The 20,091-nt window shown below is 51.7% G+C and overlaps 7 protein-coding genes across 9 annotated transcripts; 2 read left to right on the top strand and 5 right to left on the bottom strand.

Moving 5' to 3' along the window:
* Positions 1-675: 675 nt before the first annotated feature.
* On the bottom strand, positions 676-1,055 carry H257_01376 (hypothetical protein; the record flags this gene model as incomplete). The annotated part of the gene is made up of 2 exons (XM_009824541.1): positions 676-849; positions 1,005-1,055. 2 exons carry the CDS (start codon positions 1,053-1,055, stop codon positions 676-678), a joined length of 225 nt encoding a protein of 74 aa, XP_009822843.1.
* A 1,453-nt stretch (positions 1,056-2,508) lies between these two features.
* On the bottom strand, positions 2,509-3,054 carry H257_01375 (hypothetical protein; the record flags this gene model as incomplete). Its single annotated transcript, XM_009824540.1, has 3 exons — positions 2,509-2,636; positions 2,751-2,909; positions 2,983-3,054. 3 exons carry the CDS (start codon positions 3,052-3,054, stop codon positions 2,631-2,633), a joined length of 237 nt encoding a protein of 78 aa, XP_009822842.1. The 3' UTR covers positions 2,509-2,630.
* A 1,334-nt stretch (positions 3,055-4,388) lies between these two features.
* H257_01374 (hypothetical protein) lies at positions 4,389-7,165 on the bottom strand. Its single transcript, XM_009824539.1, has 6 exons — positions 6,856-7,165; positions 6,259-6,791; positions 5,549-6,213; positions 5,420-5,499; positions 5,021-5,357; positions 4,389-4,965 (listed from the first exon to the last, which is right to left on the bottom strand). The coding sequence occupies exons 1-6, from the start codon at positions 7,117-7,119 to the stop codon at positions 4,436-4,438; spliced, it is 2,409 nt and encodes an 802-aa protein (XP_009822841.1). The 5' UTR covers positions 7,120-7,165; the 3' UTR covers positions 4,389-4,435.
* Positions 7,166-7,436: 271 nt separating this feature from the next.
* On the bottom strand, positions 7,437-7,956 carry H257_01373 (hypothetical protein). The gene is made up of 3 exons (XM_009824538.1): positions 7,881-7,956; positions 7,683-7,820; positions 7,437-7,631 (listed from the first exon to the last, which is right to left on the bottom strand). The coding sequence occupies exons 1-3, from the start codon at positions 7,950-7,952 to the stop codon at positions 7,527-7,529; spliced, it is 315 nt and encodes a 104-aa protein (XP_009822840.1). The 5' UTR covers positions 7,953-7,956; the 3' UTR covers positions 7,437-7,526.
* A 104-nt stretch (positions 7,957-8,060) lies between these two features.
* Positions 8,061-9,251, top strand: H257_01372 (hypothetical protein). Its single transcript, XM_009824537.1, has one exon. The coding sequence runs from the start codon at positions 8,082-8,084 to the stop codon at positions 9,195-9,197; it is 1,116 nt and encodes a 371-aa protein (XP_009822839.1). The 5' UTR covers positions 8,061-8,081; the 3' UTR covers positions 9,198-9,251.
* A 60-nt stretch (positions 9,252-9,311) lies between these two features.
* H257_01371 (hypothetical protein) lies at positions 9,312-15,738 on the top strand. Of its 3 annotated transcripts, XM_009824534.1 has the most exons (26): positions 9,312-9,493; positions 9,543-9,579; positions 9,634-9,691; positions 9,752-9,999; positions 10,052-10,109; positions 10,166-10,377; positions 10,442-10,783; positions 10,840-10,981; positions 11,029-11,179; positions 11,226-11,545; positions 11,600-11,932; positions 11,987-12,338; positions 12,394-12,563; positions 12,625-12,651; positions 12,706-12,769; positions 12,881-13,021; positions 13,062-13,224; positions 13,286-13,404; positions 13,464-13,684; positions 13,740-14,059; positions 14,168-14,252; positions 14,369-14,486; positions 14,550-14,712; positions 14,767-14,853; positions 14,900-15,467; positions 15,515-15,738. In XM_009824534.1, the coding sequence occupies exons 1-26, from the start codon at positions 9,327-9,329 to the stop codon at positions 15,640-15,642; spliced, it is 4,794 nt and encodes a 1,597-aa protein (XP_009822836.1). In that variant the 5' UTR covers positions 9,312-9,326; the 3' UTR covers positions 15,643-15,738. The 3 variants fall into 3 exon arrangements, with proteins under 3 accessions (XP_009822836.1, XP_009822837.1, XP_009822838.1); XM_009824535.1 differs by having other exon boundaries at positions 14,767-15,467; XM_009824536.1 differs by having other exon boundaries at positions 14,355-14,486; positions 14,767-15,467.
* Positions 15,739-16,400: 662 nt separating this feature from the next.
* On the bottom strand, positions 16,401-18,061 carry H257_01370 (hypothetical protein). The gene is made up of 5 exons (XM_009824533.1): positions 17,481-18,061; positions 17,360-17,433; positions 17,066-17,306; positions 16,830-17,014; positions 16,401-16,784 (listed from the first exon to the last, which is right to left on the bottom strand). Exons 1-5 carry the CDS (start codon positions 18,040-18,042, stop codon positions 16,455-16,457), a joined length of 1,392 nt encoding a protein of 463 aa, XP_009822835.1. The 5' UTR covers positions 18,043-18,061; the 3' UTR covers positions 16,401-16,454.
* Positions 18,062-20,091: the final 2,030 nt, after the last annotated feature.

Here is a 20,091-nt window from a genome sequence, read left to right as displayed (position 1 = left end):
ACGTCGGCACGACGCACACTACAGTGTACTAGTACCGTACAGCAAATGGGGATGGTGCAAGATCACAAACTGCACGCATTCATTGCACCTACTACTCCTGGAGTGCAGTACAGTACTGTACACAGGGTTGTTGATATGCGTAAACATTGCGAGGCGAGCACTACAGTACTGGTAGGTGCTCCAGAAGTGCTGCAACAACAAACACAGCGGTAGTTCTGCTTACTTGTACCGGTATTCCCCGAAGGATTTTCAGGGAAATTGTATTGGAAAATTCGTGTGGATAATTACTCTACCTAATGGGCTTTGGATAGGACTGTGAACGGCTGCTCTCAGGGTGTGGTCAGTGTACGGCGTCGAGGCGGCATTTGGATGTCAATTCAAACTCGAAAACCTTTTACATATAATAATTTTTCCCACCATAAACTTTTACAAGATTATTGGCATGAGAGGTTCTCTTTTGTCCAATAATACAGCTCGAACGATTTAATTGGATGAAATAAATCGGCACATCACTGAACATTCGGCCCATCACTGGTCGATCACGTTATTAATATGTTCTCCGATGTGACTTACGCAGGTTCATGAGAAGTGATGTACCTGGGGTTTCGCGACTTGTTTCATGCGCTCGTTCCTGTTCATATGTGTTCAGTCCACGGCATGGTAGACTTGACCGTATCATGTCTCGCCAAACGCGCACAACGCTTCGCCTGCCGCCACGCGAACGAAAGCTTTGTGGTCTTGAATAGCGCTGGTGAGTAGGAGCAACATATCGTCGCAGTGCTCGGCCAGTTCCGACTTGGGCCAGATTGTGACGACTGTCGTCAATTGCTGTGCGATGAGGCCTTGAGCCTCACCTGCCAATGGGGTGAACAGTGCACATTTCAATATCAAGTCACCTAATGGTCCGCGATAGTTCCCACACGGACACAAGGATCTTCACATTGTATTTCGACACGGTGCTAATTTTCGTGAAGCAGTCTTTGCCAGCTTGACGAATGGATCACCAGCGACGGGAGCACAGCGTTGGCAAACGGCACGAAGGCCGTTCCGCTCATCACGGCAAACTGGGCACATCAAGAGTCGTCAGTAAGACAAAGGACGCCGTTGCGACTACATATGTACGTACAGTGGCTGTGAAAAGTTTAAGTCCACCTGTCAAAATTTCGAAAATTTCAGATTATTTCTAAAATATTTGTCACGTTGACACGAGTCTTGATCCATTCAATTTATACTGCATTGGCTAACAAGTTCAACAATCGATGACGTAAAACCTGAAGAACAGCTGGCTAAACTTGAAGTCAAACTTTGTACCACTCTCAAAAAGTTTAAGTCCACATGATAGTACGGCGACATTCAAACACAAACATGATCTCTAATCATCTACCATCACCAAAATTTCATTTATAAATTGCAACCACGCCTCCACAACCAACTACAGCACTCAACAACCCTCTGAAACGAAAGCATGGGCAAGGGCAAGGAGCATCCACCTGAGATACGCAGCCGCGTGATTTCAAAGCACAAAAGCGGCCTCAGCTACGCCCAAATCGCCAAGGAACTGGACATACCTAAACCATCGGTTAAATCCATAATGAAGGCGTTCAACAAAACTGGTCTTGTTCGTTCTGCACCTCGGACTGGCCGCCCACATGTGACAACCCCGCATGAGGACCGCATCATCGTTCGCGCGGTGAAACAAAACCGCCGCCTCAGCGCTGAGACACTGCAGGAAACCTTTGCCGTCTTCCACGACAAGGACATTTCGCTGGCGACTATTCGTCAATGTATACGTGACACTGGTTTACATGGGCGTGCGGCACGCAAGAAGCCATACCTGTCAAAGGTCAACAAAAAGAAACGCCTGGACTACGCGAAAAAGTACCAGCATTGGACTTACGATGACTGGAAGAAGGTGCTCTTCACGGACGAAAGTCCGTTGAATTTGACCGGCTCGAGTGGGCGAGTCTACGTCTGGCGCCGACCCGGCGAAGAATTCAACGAGGCCTGTGTCGTTCCTACGTTTAAAAGTGGGCGTCAGTCGGTCATGGTGTGGGGCGCCATAGGAATGAATGGCACCGGTACTCTGGTGTTCATCGACGGCAAGATGAACTCTGAGGATTATGTTGAGCTCTTGGAGGCCCAGCTGCCCGACAACTGTGCCAAATTGGACCTCTCGCTTGACTTCGTCTTCCAACAAGACAATGCCCCCATACATAAGGCGAAAGTTGTAATGCGCTTGTTCGACGATAATGCTATCGAAACTCTTGCCCACCCACCTCAGAGCCCAGACTTGAACCCCATTGAACATGTGTGGGAGGAAATCGAGCGGAAGATTCGTATTATGCCTGCAACGTCGCTTGGTGACTTGCGATCGAAAATTGAGAGGTTGTGGGATGAAATTCCATTGGAATACATCCAAAAGTTGATTCAATCGATGCCAAGTAGAATGGCCATGGTTATTGCAGCCAAAGGTGGTCATACGAAGTATTAAAGTTTGAAATACATTCACTTTTTTCGTTTCATTGATGTCGGACTTAAACTTTTTGACAGTGGTACTTTTTCTCGTCTTGTCTACTTTCTTATTGGCTCACCAGAACGCTGGCTTGAAGATCGCACTTGATTGGTTGAAACTACACCTATCAAATGCACTCATTCGTTTCATACAAATGTAAATACTTCATTCGAAAATTAATATACTGAAATATATATCAGATGGACTTAAACTTTTCACACCCACTGTACATACGTACGACCACGGGCAAGAGGCACGAGGAAACGCTCGCCTTGGAGTCGAGGACTTGAACGATGTTGTCCACAGTGTCCAGCACGTACTGCACCCCGGTCAACTCTTGGAGTTGCAGTCTCCAAGAGTCCGGCCCTAGCAGCAGCGCGTGGAGCAGTCGATGGGTCTACAGTAGCAACGGACGTGAGAGGTCGTGAGGAGACGAGTCTTACCTGAATTTGAAGCTATTTTAGGAGGACCTCCATAGCACTGAGCTTGACCTCGTGCAGGAAGTCCGCCGCGGCGAGCTTGGCATGGCTAAACGTGTCCATGTTGATGGTGCTGGACGTTGAGAAATGAGTGTCGTCGGCTAATATCTTAAAATAGACCGACCACTCCATACAAACACCAAGTGAAGCTGCAGAAATTTCTCTGAGACGTGGTTGCACCATAAACTCCAAGGCATTGGTCGTTGAACATGCGCCTAGTGTACAGAACATCGTGGTTCCCCACAAGAACAATCGATCCTTATACTAGTAGTATGAAGTGACGTCAATGCCAACACAACCCAATTTGAATGCGATAACGTTACTTGGTTTTATGAAGCATCTGTCATGTCTTCGTTCAGGTTGACACCCCAAGTACCCTTGCGGGATCACCCTCATCACGTTTTGGTTCGAGTGCCATTTTATCCGGAATTTCGGATATTATGGCGCTTGCCTTTCTGGATCGACAATCATGGGCCATTGTGTGGACCCTGTGGACCCACACTAACAACAGTGCCGAGACGTCTGTGGCACGTGGACTCCATACCGTACTGCATCCACGTGTGGGGGTATGTCCCCCAGCGGAAGCATAGTCTTTGACGACGGCTGGACGATGTTGTTCCTGTTCGATGTGGCACAGTTGCTCGGCACATTTCTGCACGCCATTTTGAAACTACTACCGCATCGTGCACGAAGTCTATGGAGCCTCGTTCTTCTCTTAGAATACTCTTGTATGATTGATATAATATGGATTGATTTTGATCATCCTCCCTCCATACATAACGATGGATGGGTTGTGTCCTGACAATCATGTCGTAGCATGTGTTTCACAGTGCTGCACCTGTCGCCGCTGTTGAATGCGATGGATTTCAGCCTACACCACAAGCCGGCAAGGTTTCGCTAAGGGCGACTGGTGGCATAAAGTACACTGTGCCCGACAGCACATGTCTGCCAGGCTGCCGTTGCAATGCCTTGTGGCTGCGTCGCTATACCCATGCGCTACATGCCGTTGTACTGCAGCAAGACTGCCGCTAGCTCTCAACTCCTGTTGCGGACGAAGTCATGCTTTAAAAGCACACACGAAACCTATTTGGGAGCAGAGTAGTATATGAAATCCGCCGTGGCGTTGCACATACTACCTAGTATATAGATCAGCCTCGTAAACGCAGTATTTGGGGCTCTCTTGGAAGGGTACCAATGTTTCTCGAAATGGCCTACCAGACATGCTATTCACATTTGTTGGGGTAATTATCGCTTGCTTCGGGGTTTCGGGGTTATACTTACAACGCTATACGATCAAGCCACCGCCGGTAGCCCAGCCTACGTAGCGGTCCCATCTTGCAGTCCAACATAACTAATTCAGCCACAGTCAGTTGGACTAGTTGCCCAATACAAAAGTGCGTACAGTGATGTCTCGTTCACTCTTCAAAAGTGTGTGCATTATATCTCAACTGAGTTTCCACATCGCAAACTCCCTCATAAACCCGTGGAAGCATCCGCTGCACGAGTAGTTGACTAGGAACATGTCGTTGTCCGCGTCAGGCGGGGCCGTGTACGTGAAGTCTTGAGGTAAATAGAGCTCGTCCATGCGATTCCCATCGATGAGCACCGTGACGCTGAGTCCGTCGACCACGACCACAACGTCGTGCCAGCGCTCTCGGGACAGTCGAACCATCTCCCTCTCTTGCCTCACGACGAGTCCCACTCGCTGGTTGTTGAACGTAACTTTGACCTCCATCGTGTTGGTCACCGTCAAGCCGAACCACCGATAGTACGACCCCATGCAAAACACACAGCACGCTGCTAACGGGGCCATCGTGATCGCCACAGCAAACTTGTTTCTGGAAAACGTAGCGCCTAACTTGCCCGCCACGACCAAGTTGCGATCCAACTCGGTGTCGTCGTAGTAATTCCCGTCAAAGTACGCTCCCAACGACGAGTGGATGAAGCTACCGCCAGGCAACGTCATGGCGCGGCCTGCAAGCAACAATGGAAGGAAGCCCAATATTGGAATATGGATCGTATGTAGTACCAGTGACGATGTCGACGGCATCTACGGCCATCTTGGGGTAATGGAAGGCGAGTGTTAACCCCTCCACCAACGCATCTCGGTGGGTGAGATGCAGACGGTGGCGATCTGGGTCGTCGGCGTCCGTAATGCGCGGCAACTTGCGCGACGCAGGAAGGGTCGAGTACATTTCAATGTCGCGCAAGTACCCATGAAACAGTCCTTGGTGTGTGTCTGGACGGAAGAGGTACAGCTGATTGTGCTCAGTGTCTCGAAGCGATTGGTTCACATCCGTTGGGATGTGCAATTCAAATCCCTTGTCCACGGTGATGGCGTCCATATACTTTGAGTCTAAAACAACCTACAATACAAAACAATTGATTCAGATACTCTTGTATCGTTGGTTCAAAATGGGTTGCGCACCTGAATGATCGACGCCGTCCGTATACTCACAAGTATCGCCACGTCCACCCATTCCGCCAGCGCCACCGTCACTGGGGCTCCTTGGGTGAGGTCGTCATCGAGACATCAACTTTGCATGCGTTGTCCTACCATCCATTTTCACAAAAAACACGTCCTTGCCTTGGTTGCACGACAGTGCTAAGCACAAGTCGGTCGTGACATCGATAGCAAACCAAGGAAAGCGGCCGGCTGCTAGCGGCGTCGCACCGCCAGCCATCGGTTTCATTCGAAAGCGCAGAAGAAATGCGTTCTTGTCCAGTCGACCACCCATCGCCTGCAGACGCATAGCGCGCGACGAAGCCGTTCCTTTTAACTCTGCGGCGTAATTCCCATCGGAGAAGAACCCGTTGGCTGCAGACACGGAGCAGCTGGAATCAAACCACGACAGGGTGTGCTTGGACAAAGTGTTCGCTCCATTCACTTCCAGCTTGTACTTCATCACAGCCACCCATTCAGACGGCAACAAGGCCATCGTGATGTCTTCAAAGGATTTGGCCGTGGATGCCACGTTGGAACCAGATAACTCAGTGGTTTTGACTTCTGCGATTGTGGATGGAGTAGATATGACGCCTGTGGATGGCCTGGTCTTGTCACGAAGGAGAGTGGGGGGGACACCCGAGGCTTTGAATTCGGCGATCTTGTCAAACAAAACGCGAGCCTTCGCAGCCAGAGGCATCCCGAGCTCCTTGATTTCTTCGACATTCGCCGCACCACACAGCACTTCCCCCGTCACTTCATTCTCTAGAAAGGCCGCGCTACATGCCTATCATAAGTAAAGAGTCTCATATTGTAACCAGTACCTAAACTTGGAGCATGCCAACGCATTCAGTAGCAACGCAACGTCCTCCTTGGTGAGCGATGCCAACGACACCGTGGGTGCACTGAACACTGGGGCTGCTTGAAGAGTGGCTACGACAGGGGGCGAAGGAACGTATTTTGCTTGCTCTTTCGCATCCGACGGCGACTCCGGTGGAAACCTCCGAGCCAGGGGAGTGCCGCCAATGCTGACAATCTTGGCGACCAGTTCGTCCACTTTGGAGGCTAAGAGGTGGTCGTCGTCGAACGTGCCGCTCAAGTCCAAGTACAAATGCCCCCCCAGCACAAACCCCACTTCTCCGTTCCACGACGCCGGATTCTTCAAGGCCGGGGTCGGATCTATGAGCACCGGGATCATCCTCGACGCGGTCTTGCGTCTGGCGGCGTAGTTAAATTCGAGCTGGCAGTTGTCTTCCGCATTGGGGCCGCCCACTTTGGCAATGTATCGCTGGGTCACAAACACTACAATTACGCGGGCGTTGTCGATGCCGTGGATCATTTGCTTCTTCACATTGCCCTTTGACAGTATGTCATACATAAACATCATCTTCAGATCATGATGCAAAGAAAGGTGTCGCTACCTCCATTTTCTCTTGGTCAAACCACGTCGTGATACCTCTGGCCTGGAGCAGGTGGTTCACCACACTCACCTTTGTGTGAGTGCCCCCGTCGGAGCCCCAGTCGTGCGTGAGGAACGCGTCCGTCAATGTCGACAGCACCGTCGTGAGTTTGTCCCGACTGACCACGCCGTCCACTGCCTGTTTGTCCCACTCGGACTCGTCAAACAGGTCTCCGCACAGCGCCTGACATTGCCCTTTCGTCACCACACTCGCAGCCGCACCCATGCTGTCAGCTTTCCAGTAGACCCAACGATGTGAAAACGTGTAACTGTTTGTGTAACAGGTATTAATGTGTGATTTAGACAATCCGACGCTTACGATGTACATACATGGTTGAAACCCCGAAACCCCGAAACGCGTTGCGATGTGTACTGTAGATGTTCACAAGCGCTAGTGTAATCATGGAAAGGCCTTCTAGAACGCATGTGTCTGCCTTCACCCTAGACCAAACTACGAAGTCTATCACGTGGTATACATTCCTACCAGGTCTGGCATTGACCGTTGGCGTTGACGGTCATAATGGTACCATCACATGTACTACTGGTAGTATAAGGGTTTGTTTATCCTAAGCAGTGTTGATTGTGCAAAAAACTGGATTGCTAGTAGCTACATTGAACGACACGACGGTTCTATTATAGCTCGTCTTTGGACGGTCGCCGTGCTCGCAAACGGTAATCGTTGCGAACGCACGTGAGGAACTTGTTGTAGCGGTACTCGTCGATTTCGCCATCTTCGAGCTACTCATCTCTAATATCACCACTTCTGCAGCCGAAGGATAAACCACTCACCGGTTCAGACGCATAAACTTCAGTGAAACACGTCGGGGAAATGCATTCGTGCACGCAATTCATGTTGGTCATCAGGTCCAAGTGGCGGCACTCGTTGGATTCGCATGATTTCTTCTGCACGCGCCACATGCGATCTACCTACGTAGCACCAGCATCATCAACGACACATTGCAAGAAGCATCGAGGGTAGCGGTGTACCCTGGAGTGCTGTTTAGACTTGGCTGAGACCATTGCCATCCAGAATGTCACCAGCCACAGTGTCGCTCGCATTATTTTGCAAACCTTGATTACCTTCCACACTATTTGATAAATATCTGAAATAGTGTATTGAACTCAAATAGTGTATCCTCAGCTGAAGGGGCACACAAAGTTTGAATTGTCGTAAAGTCCATCGTCATCATGCATCGCGGAGATCGATGTGCCGTGTGCAGTCGACAGACGCAAGTAAGCGGCCAGCCGCTCCTTCGATGCAGTCGCTGCCACATGATCCGGTACTGTGGTCGAGAGCATCAAATGCAGCACTTTACGACGCACAAGACGCGGTGCTGCGCCGTGAAAAAGGCAGTCGATGCCGCGGCTCATGCCAAGGAGGACCTCCTCGCAGTCCAAGGCCTCGACATCTTCCGCGTGGGTCAATTCTGGGGCATGTACGAGACGCGACCCTACATGCTTTCCCTTGCGTCCCAGATCGAAGCGTTGGAACACATGGGCACAGACTCGTCCCTTCGCGCAGCGATCGACGTGCTGTTTGAATGCCTTCGTCTCAACCGTAGCGACAATATGGGCCTCCGCGACGTCGCTCCAGGTATTCTCCTTCGTCTGGGCGAAGACCAGCATGCATACGACTTTGTCCGGTGGTGGGCCCAAGATCGACCAACCTTTGAGTGGGAGAACACGTCGCTGCCGTACCTCGACACCCGTGGTGCCGACGCCACCGAGTCCGTTGAACACGCCAACTTCCTCAGTCCTTTTGGCGGTCCGTCCCTGCAGCATTTGGTCGCACTTGTTCTCGTGAAGCTTCGAGTCCGAGACGACATCGAAGCGCGTGGTTGCTTCCGCCTTATGCTCGCCGGAACCTTACGGGGGAGTTCGCCTCTTCGTCAGCTGAGAGGGCATATTCCGGCTCTCCGAATGATCGAAGCGTTCACAGCCACCCGTTCGTCAGCCACCCCTGGTCCTGTCTTCGGACAGAATGAAGCCACCATTGCTACGATGGGTCAGTGCGCGACTCGTGTAGCCTGTCTAGACCACCAGATCTCGAGACTACTCCTGCATGCAGAGCGACGAAATCCACGCATATGGAAAGCTATGGTGAACCCCATCTCCATCCTTTCGGTTCCAGATCCGCGAGACTGCGCCGTCGGGGACGAGAACGATGCGAAGAAAGCTGTGGAGCGTCTGTTGCCAGCATACCGCGCAACTCCACGAGCTCTCGCCCGACTTGTCGCGCACGTGGGCAGCCCTTCATCGTCATTGTACGACCCTGTTCCCAAACCAAGCAAGTATCCGTCTTAAGCTTGTACTGTAGTATTAATGTCCAACGTAGTAATATCGTTACCAGTACTACCGTGTTGTAACCGAACCATCACTCTCGTCCAAATTTCATTGTTGGCAGTTTCCCTGTGTAACTGTCACCATACTCGCATGAACCGCGCACAGGTGCGTTGGCACCGCCTCAAGTGCCTCGTGCGCTGCATCGGTCAGTTTGCCTTGGCGGCGAACCAGCGCTCAGCAGGGGAAGTGACGTTGTTCGAGCCGCAATCGTGGCACCGCCACAAGCTCGAGCGGTTCCAACATGCGTACAACAAGGAGTATGTCGTAGGTCGACAATCTTCATTTTCCAATGCATGTCGTGTCTAGCCAAGAACATCGCTCGGACGTGGACCTGAAGCTGCTGGTACGTGGTGGTAACATGGTGCTGTGGACATTTAGATCTTGTGATATGGTATAGATGGAGGTTGTGCAAAGCATGCACGTGTTTGCCCATGCCTCGTACACCAGCAAGCTTTGTAAGGAGATCACGATACATACAGCCCAACATCAACAAGAGGGTTTATTCGTTGAGTTAGATTTCTGTCGACATATGCAGGTGGTGGTCCTGCACGACGGCCAAGTCGTATACCATCAAGGGGACCCCATCGATGGAGCGTCTGGCGTCTACGTCGTCCTCGAAGGGATCGTGAGCTCGTACAAGAATGCCGCGTACGACTACTCGGACAAAGCGTACCCAGCGTGGCATCAGGCCACGTACCCAAGTGAAGACGTCCAGTTTGGGACATGCGAAACCACTGCCACCACAGGCGACACCTTTGGCAACGTACGTCAGCCCTTGTTTTCACGGGGGCTCACGATTATTGTCTTGTTTCCAGACGGCGGTCAATGGATGCCTGTGCCGCGACACCACCATCCTCGCCCAGTCCAGCGCCAGTTCGTGGCTCCTTGTCTTTCATGGTTACCTGTCGTCTAATCATTTCTTGCGCTAGAGGTGGCCATGCTGAGCCAAAGCGACTACCGCCGCATCCTCGCCCACAACAACGACACGATGTGGACGCCGCGGCATTGTTTGTATGCGATTGAAACCGAGCCCCCCCACCGTACGCCACGTCAAGTGCGAGACTTGATTGAGTTCCTCCTGCACTTTCAATATTTTCGATCGCTGCCCCGAGACGCCGTGGAAGCTCTCTGTCATCGACTGGTATCTAAATATATATATCTTTATTACCAATCCCAGTTCATAATACGACGTCTATACTGTATAGCGGCACCGAACGTTCAAGGCACACGAAGTGCTGAGTCGCCAAGGAGACCCCGACGTCCCCCTTGTGATCTGTGTGGCTGGAAAGGTGCTCTTGTACGTGCAAGACTCTGTCGAGGAGTCACGATGCCGACTGCTTGGTCCCCAGAATGCATCTGCTCCCGCTTCGTCCGGAACAATCACAAAAAAGTTCGGAACCAACGCCGCATCTGCCTTGATCGACAAGCTCGAGTACGATCCAGGGCTCGGGTGGTGTGTGGGGGAGCTCGGGGACGGCGAGTCCTTTGGGGAGCAAGCGGTCGCCTCTGGTGGGGTTCAAAGCGCCACCCTCCGTGCTGCCTACACGGTACACCCATTCGATACAAAATATCATCGATTGTCAATCATGGTCGGCTGGGGTAGACGACGGCAATTGTGCTCAATATCGCAGACGTGGAACAGATTGTAGCCCAATATGATAGCGTGGACCTTCCAAAAAAGTCCGACGAGGTGGTGGCGCACCTGACGGCGCTCTTGGCGACAGCTCCCAGGGTCCGGACGGCAGGTAGAGCGAGTAAACCATTCCAATTTGAACATATGGGTTTACACCAGGAATGGTTCGCGACATTGCCAAAGCGTTATGGCGGTGCGATGCCGGCTTGTTTTTCCAACAACTCGGTCAGTACGCACTGGAAACCATGGCGCAAGAGGCCGCCGTTCGGGTGGTAGACGCGGGCACGATTGTACTCCAACAAGACCACACGTAACCCACTCCTCTAGCATTTCAACCACCCGTTACGATATTGTAGGTGCGAGTACATGTACATTGTCCTCAACGGGTCAATCAATATCCACCGCCTCACGGCACGGCGAAAGCAACGCCGCCGAAGCTCGATCATTCATATGGAACTGCACCAGCACAAGCTCCCGGACGACAGTCATCCGCCGACGCCCCATGGAACAACTCGCGACGGGGCCGACACGTCGGCGTCGTTGGGCACTGAAACCTTCGACAAGTGCGGCCAATTCCTAAGTTCGTTGGGCGTCGGGGGGGCCTTCGGACACGTTCCGATCCTGACCAACTCCCACAGCCAATCGTCGTACGTGGTGGCGCGCAACTTGGCCAAAGGTTCAACTTCCACAATAGCGTTTTTCCTACAAGTTTACGATGTGTTTGGCGCAGGCACGCTGACCGCGATGTTGCTGTGTGTGCCAGCACGCTTCGTGGCCGCCCTCCTCCAAAGATATGATGACTCGTTGCTGTACAACCCGCGCCAAGTGCTCGACCAAGCGACAAAACCCAAACACGACCGCCAGAACGCGCTCAAGTTTGCCAACTTCCTGTGCACCAAGACCGCGTTTGCCGCGATGCCCCAGCGCACTCTCCACCGCGTGTTGGAATCGATGCAAGTCGTGGACATTCCGTTCAACCACCTTTTGTGGGACCAAGGCGAACGGCTCGGCCACGGCGTCGTCGTCGTCTTGGCGGGGTCGATCCTCCTCGTTCGTTCTGGACGTACGTTTCAACCCAATCGATTGCAATTCACTCTACGTGTTCAATGTCGAATAGATCGCCCGACGTTGGTGGATCAGGTTCCAAAACCCGCCGACGCAGGTACCCACCCCCGCCTCGTACTTCATGTGGGCAGGACGGCCAACACGGTCACCCTCATGCACTCCCACGATCAAGTCCACTCGTGCGGCCCGGGGGACTGCATTGGAAGCATGCGAATTGACGATTCGGAGAACAACACAATCGTCACTACTGACACCGCCATGACGCTGACCGACTGCAAAGTCGCGATCATCCAATGGCCTCGCGTATACGTGGCAGAGCCGTACGTGGCCAAACTATGCAACGACCTTCTTGACCTGCATGCCACCCATTTGAAGCGGCAGCAGGAGCAGCCTCAACAAGTCCCGTACGCGCTGGCCACATCTCGAGGATAAGGTCAAATTGTCCTTCTACCTTTCTAGGTTGGAAGGCGAGTCTCCCCCTTTAGCAGCCCCAGCGACGTCAGACGATGTCCACGCTGCGATAGGAAACCTGCTATCGGCCATCGAGTGGAAGGACAAGTTCCCCGTGCGCGTGCAAGGCTGTATTGCCGAGCTGTTTACGTTCGCAGTGTATTCCTCAAACGATATCAGTACAAAATCGTGACCTATAACAGACTTGCTCTGAAGATTGATCTTTATCATGGTAACTAGTCTTCAACCAAGGCGACCAGACACAAGGTATAGATCGTTCTGTCCAAAACGAATCGCCTGTGACACTTCCCGATGTGATAGCGCTGTACATTATTCTAGCCGGACACGTCAACGTCTGGATTCATCGGCACCGGCGCCCTCAGAGGTGTGTCTTCTTCATTGAAACTCCGAACATTATTTCCTTCCAAGTGCCACAGAATGGTTTACTAAATATAAATAATCCCTATATATATATTCATTTGATCACGTTCAATAGCCAAGGTCATGTGTTTGCACGGAAGGATGCCATGAGTCGTCGAGGGGGGTGGCAAGACGGGAGGGTCAGTACGAGCAACGTGAAGAACGAGTTGGATCCCATGAAAGCCATCCAAGCCCTGAGCAAGCGGCCGCGAACGCCGTACGTCGTGGGACTCTGGCTTGAGCTAAACCACGCGTAGAACCAGCATCAAGCGGTCGCTGTCCACCCGGCGAGGCGCAGAGAGCGGGACGAGCGTCGCCATTAACCACCCCTTGGGCGACATCGAAGCGCGCCTCGGACCGGGCGACGTCTTGAGTGAACAGGCCTTGTTCCATCCTGGTATTCAGCATCGGGTTTCAGCGGTAACCTGACGGACAAACCGTCCAACGTGCTACAGTATGCTATAAAGCTCCATGGGGTTAGGTAGCTGCGACCGACGTGACGGTGCTGGTGCTGCCTCGATCCCAATACGACCATGTTCTCGCCCACGGGCGCACTGTTCCATCCTCGGCGACAATCGTCGTCGCGCGCAACTCGTCCGAGTGCGGCCCCGCCCCAACCTCGTCCACATTTTAGCGTTGTAATTGGTGCATTCGTGTAGGCGAGCGCGAGACCACTGGAAACTCGTCATCCATTACATCATCAAGAACCGGTCGCAACGGTCGCATTGGCCATGTGTGATCGAGTTTGCCCGGCAAAAGCGCATTCGACTGGTTATGGACATTATCAAGAACGTGCCCGTGTTCCAGGCCATGGACGTGGAGCTCCGCGTGCGCATCTGCGAACGAACGTTGTTTCAAACCCTTGCCCCGAATGTCGTCGGTTCGTACAGTAAAACCAACCTAACCCGGAGATGGCATCGTGACTTGTCGTCCAGTGTTTGATAAGGGCAAACCCGTCGAGCGCTTCTTTGTGGTCGTGCGTGGCACCGTGGACCTCGTGCACGTCACGTCCCCCACGACCACAGACGCCGCCACGTCATCGTCCGACGCCAGCGACTCGTGGCTCAAGATCCGCACCGTCCGGGCAAACGAGTGGTTCGGCGAGTACGAAATCCTCGCGCACGAACCCAACCGTCAGATTCTGGCCATGACGACGGCGGAAGGCGCGCACGTTGTAGCCGTGTACAAGGGCGAATTCATCGTGTCGTGGCCTACGCTGCAAAAGTGGACCGACCGCCTCGCGTTCCTTCGACAAGTACGTGCGTACCCTTGTGTTGATATAGCAAAAGAAGAAGTACTCTCACGAGTCCAACATTGAGATGATGCAAAACGGCGAAATGTGAGACCAATGAGCTGAGTGTAGAGCGATGCACTGGGGGCGCTGGAAGACGACCGATTTTGCTCAGTGTGGTATGGCCTTCGCAAACTCAGGTTCCGACGCAACGACGGTATGTACGAGGTATTGCATTTTGAGCATGTCCTTGCGATGATATGGGAGGAGTGGAAGCACCGCACATTCATCACTGGTTGAATGGTGGAGATTGACTTAGTGTGTGACTTTAAGTGGTGGTGCCGGAGCGGTCCAGTGCCAACAAATTGGCCGACGCCATCTACTGGATCGACGAAGGCGAGTGTGTGGTCCACCAGTCCACGACTTTGGTTCGAGCCATCAAAGAATCGAGGTAGGACCTTGTCACATATCCTCCTTCAGCCACCCCCCGCCGTCGTCACAGATATACATGTAGATCCCACGAGAAGGACGTCGAGTTGGACGTGCAAGTGGCGACGCTGACCCGGGGCAATGTTCTGTACTGCGACGACTCGACGTGGATGCCGCGGACATGTGTAATAGCGTCGTCGTACGTGATGCAAGCGTTCGTGTTGACGTACCCGTCGCACCCCACGACGGTACATATCGAGTGTTTCTTAGCCATTCATTTTGGACACGATCGGTTGGTTTAGCTGCATCGCGTCATGGGAAAGCGGGGAATTGCATCCTTGCGACGGATTATGCGCTTGGGAAACGACTTCCAACACACCCAGCGCGAGGTACGCAATGATGCCATTGGAGTTTTGTAGGAGAACAACGGTGTAGACTGCCACGCAGTTGGCCGTGGCGTCCGAGCCCAAACCCATCGACTCGCCCATGCTACCACTGCTCAAGTGTGTACCCATTGCGCGCATGCAGGGGAATCGCGTGAAACTGCCCAACTTTTTGCTCCAGCGGCATGTTCCCCCACCAACAACAACAGCCGACGCGTCCAATCAGCGCCCCGAACGAGATCCACGACGTGCTTCGCTCAGTCCAACCGCCCGTACTAGTGTCATAACCCCCACCGATGGATGGAATCCGCATCGCCCGCTGAGTGACGCCAAACCATCATACATGAACGGATCGTTTGCATTCAATCAACCGAGCCCCACCCAGCCGCGTTCGTCCCCCCTGGGCTTGCTGGAGACGGCACATGTACTTCGACCGCAAATCCGATTGGACGAGGCCGAGACGTCGTCCGTGCGGCTGCAAAAGGCGCTAGACCTGCAGATCCACCAAGATGTCAAGCTCCTTCACGAGCTAGGAAGCGCTACAAAAAGGAGTAAACTGTCGGAAGCGCGCCGCGAGCAGCAAGTCCGCATCAAGCACGGCCGGCCTACCCAATGTCCACGTACGAACAATTGATCGTGGATTGGATGCCCCATGTTGCTGTTGTAGTGGATCCGTTCAAACCCCCCGAGCCGAACCCGTGCCAGCCCCCCACCCTCCAAGCCCACACTGCCCCTCGACGCCTTCGCCAATCGTACCGAGGCCGCAGCACTCGTGGTGTCCACGCAAAGTCCTAGCAAATACTACTACTGTAGTACACTATAGCAACCAAACGACCGAGAAAGCAATGATGAAATGTCTGCGAGCAATATAAACCTTTTGCTTGACCTCTACGGTGGGTGTTTTCGATATGACACGAAGAATTATGTTTTACAATAGTTATACGTGTGGGCACACGATACATGATTGGTAGAAAACAATCACTCAGAAATTTTCAGCCAATCAGATGCAATTTTTGACACATAACTGGATAAAATCAAGTGGCTCGGAACTGTTTTCAGCCTATTGATATTTCCACTCTTTTAGTTCATTTTCCATCAGCACTTATACGAATTTCGACATGATTTTAAGTTTTACGAACTGCATTAATACTCCTCTTTAAGAAACACTATTATAATAGCAATTTGGAGTAAAGGAACCCCTCCATCGAAGGGTCCCAAAAAGTGTCACGGAACTGCGCCCATACGTACAATAAAGCATGGCCACCACAATAACTCGAATGAGAGGTTGTTCCCAGTATTGTGGATGATTCGGTACAGATTTCCAGACCCCGTCGAATCGAATCTTGTCGTTGAATAGAATCACGAATCGACGCTATTGGCTAATCCAATTTCGAGTGAATTTAATTGGCATTTACAGAAAGGACAAATGTATTCAACCAATCAGAACTCCACAGTGAGTCAAGATTGATTAGACAAAACGTGCGAATTTTGCAAGTTTATAGCGCATTCACAATATCCCGAAACCCCAACGACTTGTTTGTGTTGCTTCTTGATCCCGTTCAAAACAAGTCGACGCCTCTGTTCATTTGATTCATTTAGTCTTTTGTTTACGTCATATTGTACACCAGCACGCCACCGTCATCCCCTGCAGCCGCGAGCGCGTTGGCCGTGGTGCAGATGCCGCGCACGGCGGCCTGGTTGGCGCCCAGGCCATAGCGCAAGGCGTCGGTGCGGAGGTCATGGACTAGGAGCATGCCGCTTCCACTGCCGCTAAAGCACAGGTCGTGGTCCACATGCAACGAGTAGATGAACGTCGTGTGCTCGGTAAACGTGGCCCGGACGTTGGCGCTGCGGACGTCGACCACTTGCACTTTACCGTCGGCTCCACCCGTCGCGACCACGTGCTCCATGGTCGCTGTATCTTTGATAAAACTCACCTACAGCAAGATAATTATCCAAGATGTATTCTGTCAGCGGCGTACTGCGCCGGTGCCGCGTTGGCTGGCGTGGACTGACACGGTGACGGCGGCGTCCTTGGCTCGAGCATCCCACAGCCGCAACAGGCCGTCTTGGCCGCCACTAAAGGCAAGCTCGGGGCTGTGCTGGCTGCCCAACACGGCCGTACAATGCCCGGTGTGAACCCCCTTGGCCTTTCGCTCCGCCGCATCTACGCGAGCCACCATCTACTTTCAATCACCTCTACAAGCTGGTTGGTTACGTTGCGACAGGTCAAAGACCAGCACCGAGCCGTTGCGGTCTCCACCAATGAGGCGATTTCCCCAAATGGAAAAGTCCAAAATGGGCGCGTCGTGGCCCTTGAGGCAGTGGCGTTCGCGCCCGCTTGCCGCCCGCCGTCCCATCGCCCCGTCCCACAGCCGATACGTTTTGTCGTAGCTGGCGCTGACGATCCAATTCTCGGCAAACGTTCGGACGACGGAGATGGATCCCGAGTGTCCTGTCTAAGGACAACTTTGATGTCAAAAGTCTGGGAAGTACAGTACAATGGTTGCACCAGATCTTCGCAGCGATGGTTTCCCTCCCACAAACATAACTTGCTGTCCATGCCGCCCGACACCACTCGGCCATCTAGTGGAAACAAAGCCATGAGGCGTGCAATGCATATTCCATTGGACCTGGCAGATGCGCCACGGCTGTCACCCATTCGCCATGTCCACTGGTCTTGGAATACAGGGTTCGAACGCCACTACTGCCACCACCCCGGGCCTTGGACGGTTGGCGCTGTAGTGGAATGATGTACAAGGCATGGTCACAGCTGCCAACGACCACTTCCGAGCCGCCTGGCGCCAAACTCATGCATGTGAGCGGCTGACTCGACACCGAATCGACCCGGCCGGATGGATCACTTGGTCCGCGAAGCCATGGTGCTCGCGCAGATCCGTCGATAGCGGCGCTAGCCTTTGTGGAAGGTGCCAGTAATGCAGGGAGTGGCGGTGACACGGCCTTTGCCGTGCTGGGGTCGTCATTCTCGGCTTGGGCGTTTAGTCGAGGCAGTCGAGGGTCGCTGTCAAATGCAGCCAGGTACGCGTCATTGTCTTTGTGAGATGAAGACGCGGCGAATCGAGCAGGAGCCTTGGATGGCGCTACACGCTCAAGGGTACTAGCCACGACAACATTCGTCACGGCACCCGTCGACGCATACTCCTCGAAGCGGATGTTGCGGCGTCTAGTGCTCATGCGAGATCTACCCAAAAATCATCCAATCACAAAGCCCTTCGGAGTTTCGGGGTTTCGGGGTTCACAGGCAATTCGTGTACGTACTGCGTAGATTTCGCAAGTCATGTTTTTCGCGTTCCCATTCCCGTAACCTCTTAAATCTAAATCGTGAACGGCAAACCTCTCATTTTCTATATAATTCTTACTTGGACTCTCACGACGTAGCGTAACAAGATTCAACACGATGGGAACGCGACGTTCAATCGATCGCGCTATATGTTGGCCTCGTCCACTTTGCGAGTGAGATGGCCCAGTAAATAACGACCTGTCTTTATTTAGCTCATGTGCCAGACTCTCGATTTGTGTTGTTTAACGTGTGGTTTTAATTGTGTCATCCATTGATTAGTGCGATGAAGCAATGGGCAAATTGGGTGAAAAGCACAATACTACAGTAGTACGTAGTACAGTACTACAAATATTGACTGGTATTTTTTTAGACGTAGTACAGTACTAGTATTAATAATACCGGTAGTAAGTATTGTGCTTTTCACCCAATTTGCCCATTGTTTCATCGCACTAATCAATGGATGACACAATTAAAACCACACGTTAAACAACACAAATCGAGAGTCTGGCACATGAGCTAAATAAAGACTGGTCGTTATTTACTGGGCCATCTCACTCGCAAAGTGGACGAGGCCAACATATAGCGCGATCGATTGAACGTCGCGTTCCCATCGTGTTGAATCTTGTTACACTACTTCGTGAAAGTCCAAGTATGAGGCGAACGACGTACTTCAATGCCATAAACTTGGACAAGCACAACACACCTCCAACGCATGATGATGCTGATCATTGTAAAACAAGTTGAATGCTGATCATTGTAAAACAAGTTGAATAAGATAAAACCGTGCACATCCACAATTCTTAGCCAATCAAAGCATCACGGATAGTTATAATTCAACTCGAACCGTAAAAATACGTCATCATGCATCCGTAAAATCACGGCGAGTGCCGTAATTTTAGGATGAGTTTTTATTAAAAAGCATGGGTTTAGACCTGGATTAACTTAAAAAATCCCATTTAAGGTGCTTGATCCAATTTAAGGTGCACCCGATTTAGCCAATCAACTCCTACAAAGGAAGTTTTTAACCTAACCGCCCAAAAATATGCAAATGAATACTACGTAGTATACAAAGACTAAGCTCAAAATGGTGCACCTTAAATTGGACCGCTTGTTTTAAGCTGTTTGTGGACAAAGTGGAGTGAATGATAATGAATTCTAACAGGAATCAGGAATCATATCGCATTCATAACTCCCGAGTAGGCCTGGATTTTGGCTTCATGTTACATATTCTAGAATTTTAATCCGATGCCTACAAGTCGAGTTACATGCCTTCCACGGCAGCGTCTCGGAAAAAGTGTCTTAAATTGGACTTTTACGTTAGCCAAAAACGTTTCTTTATTCCCTAACGTTATACGTATGATTCGTGTCGACGCTGATTGGATATTATATATTTAGTGGAACCAAAATTGAAGACACTTTGTCACATCCATGTCGGCTGATCGTGAAAGCGCAATGTCTGAAAGGTATATATATATATATATATATATACCTGTATCGAATCCAGCACATTCTTTCTTTGTCCAAGCTCTCCTATTCATAGTAGTATAGCGAACGACGACAGAGCATCCCCCACAAATGGCGCAGCGTATGCCGGCATTTCTTTGCCAGGAGTGAGCCCCAATTGTGCACGTCACTGAATATCCCATCGATTCCTCTTGTCGGGAATAGCGGCAGGTACTACATAGTAGGCCGTAGGCCGTGCCGCGCTACCCGGATGAGACCTGTTTTACGACCAAATCGCCAATGAATGTGTTTGGGTGAAGCACGTATGTCTGGATAACTCCATATGATTTTCACGGTACCTCAAGTACAGACTGAGCTCCTGTTTCTTGCTTTCACGTAAGTTAGAGCCTGTCCACTTTCGTTTCGAATCCATAGAAGACATATATATGGAAATGGCAAAGACCAAGTCGTCTAACAACACAAACTCAAAAGTATGTGAA

This window comes from Aphanomyces astaci (genome assembly GCF_000520075.1).
Source record: "Aphanomyces astaci strain APO3 unplaced genomic scaffold supercont1.2, whole genome shotgun sequence".
In the NCBI taxonomy this organism is placed as follows: Eukaryota; Oomycota; class Saprolegniomycetes; order Saprolegniales; family Verrucalvaceae; genus Aphanomyces; species Aphanomyces astaci.
The sequence above is the reverse complement of the archived record's forward strand: the minus strand, read 5'-3'. Positions and strand labels throughout refer to the sequence as shown.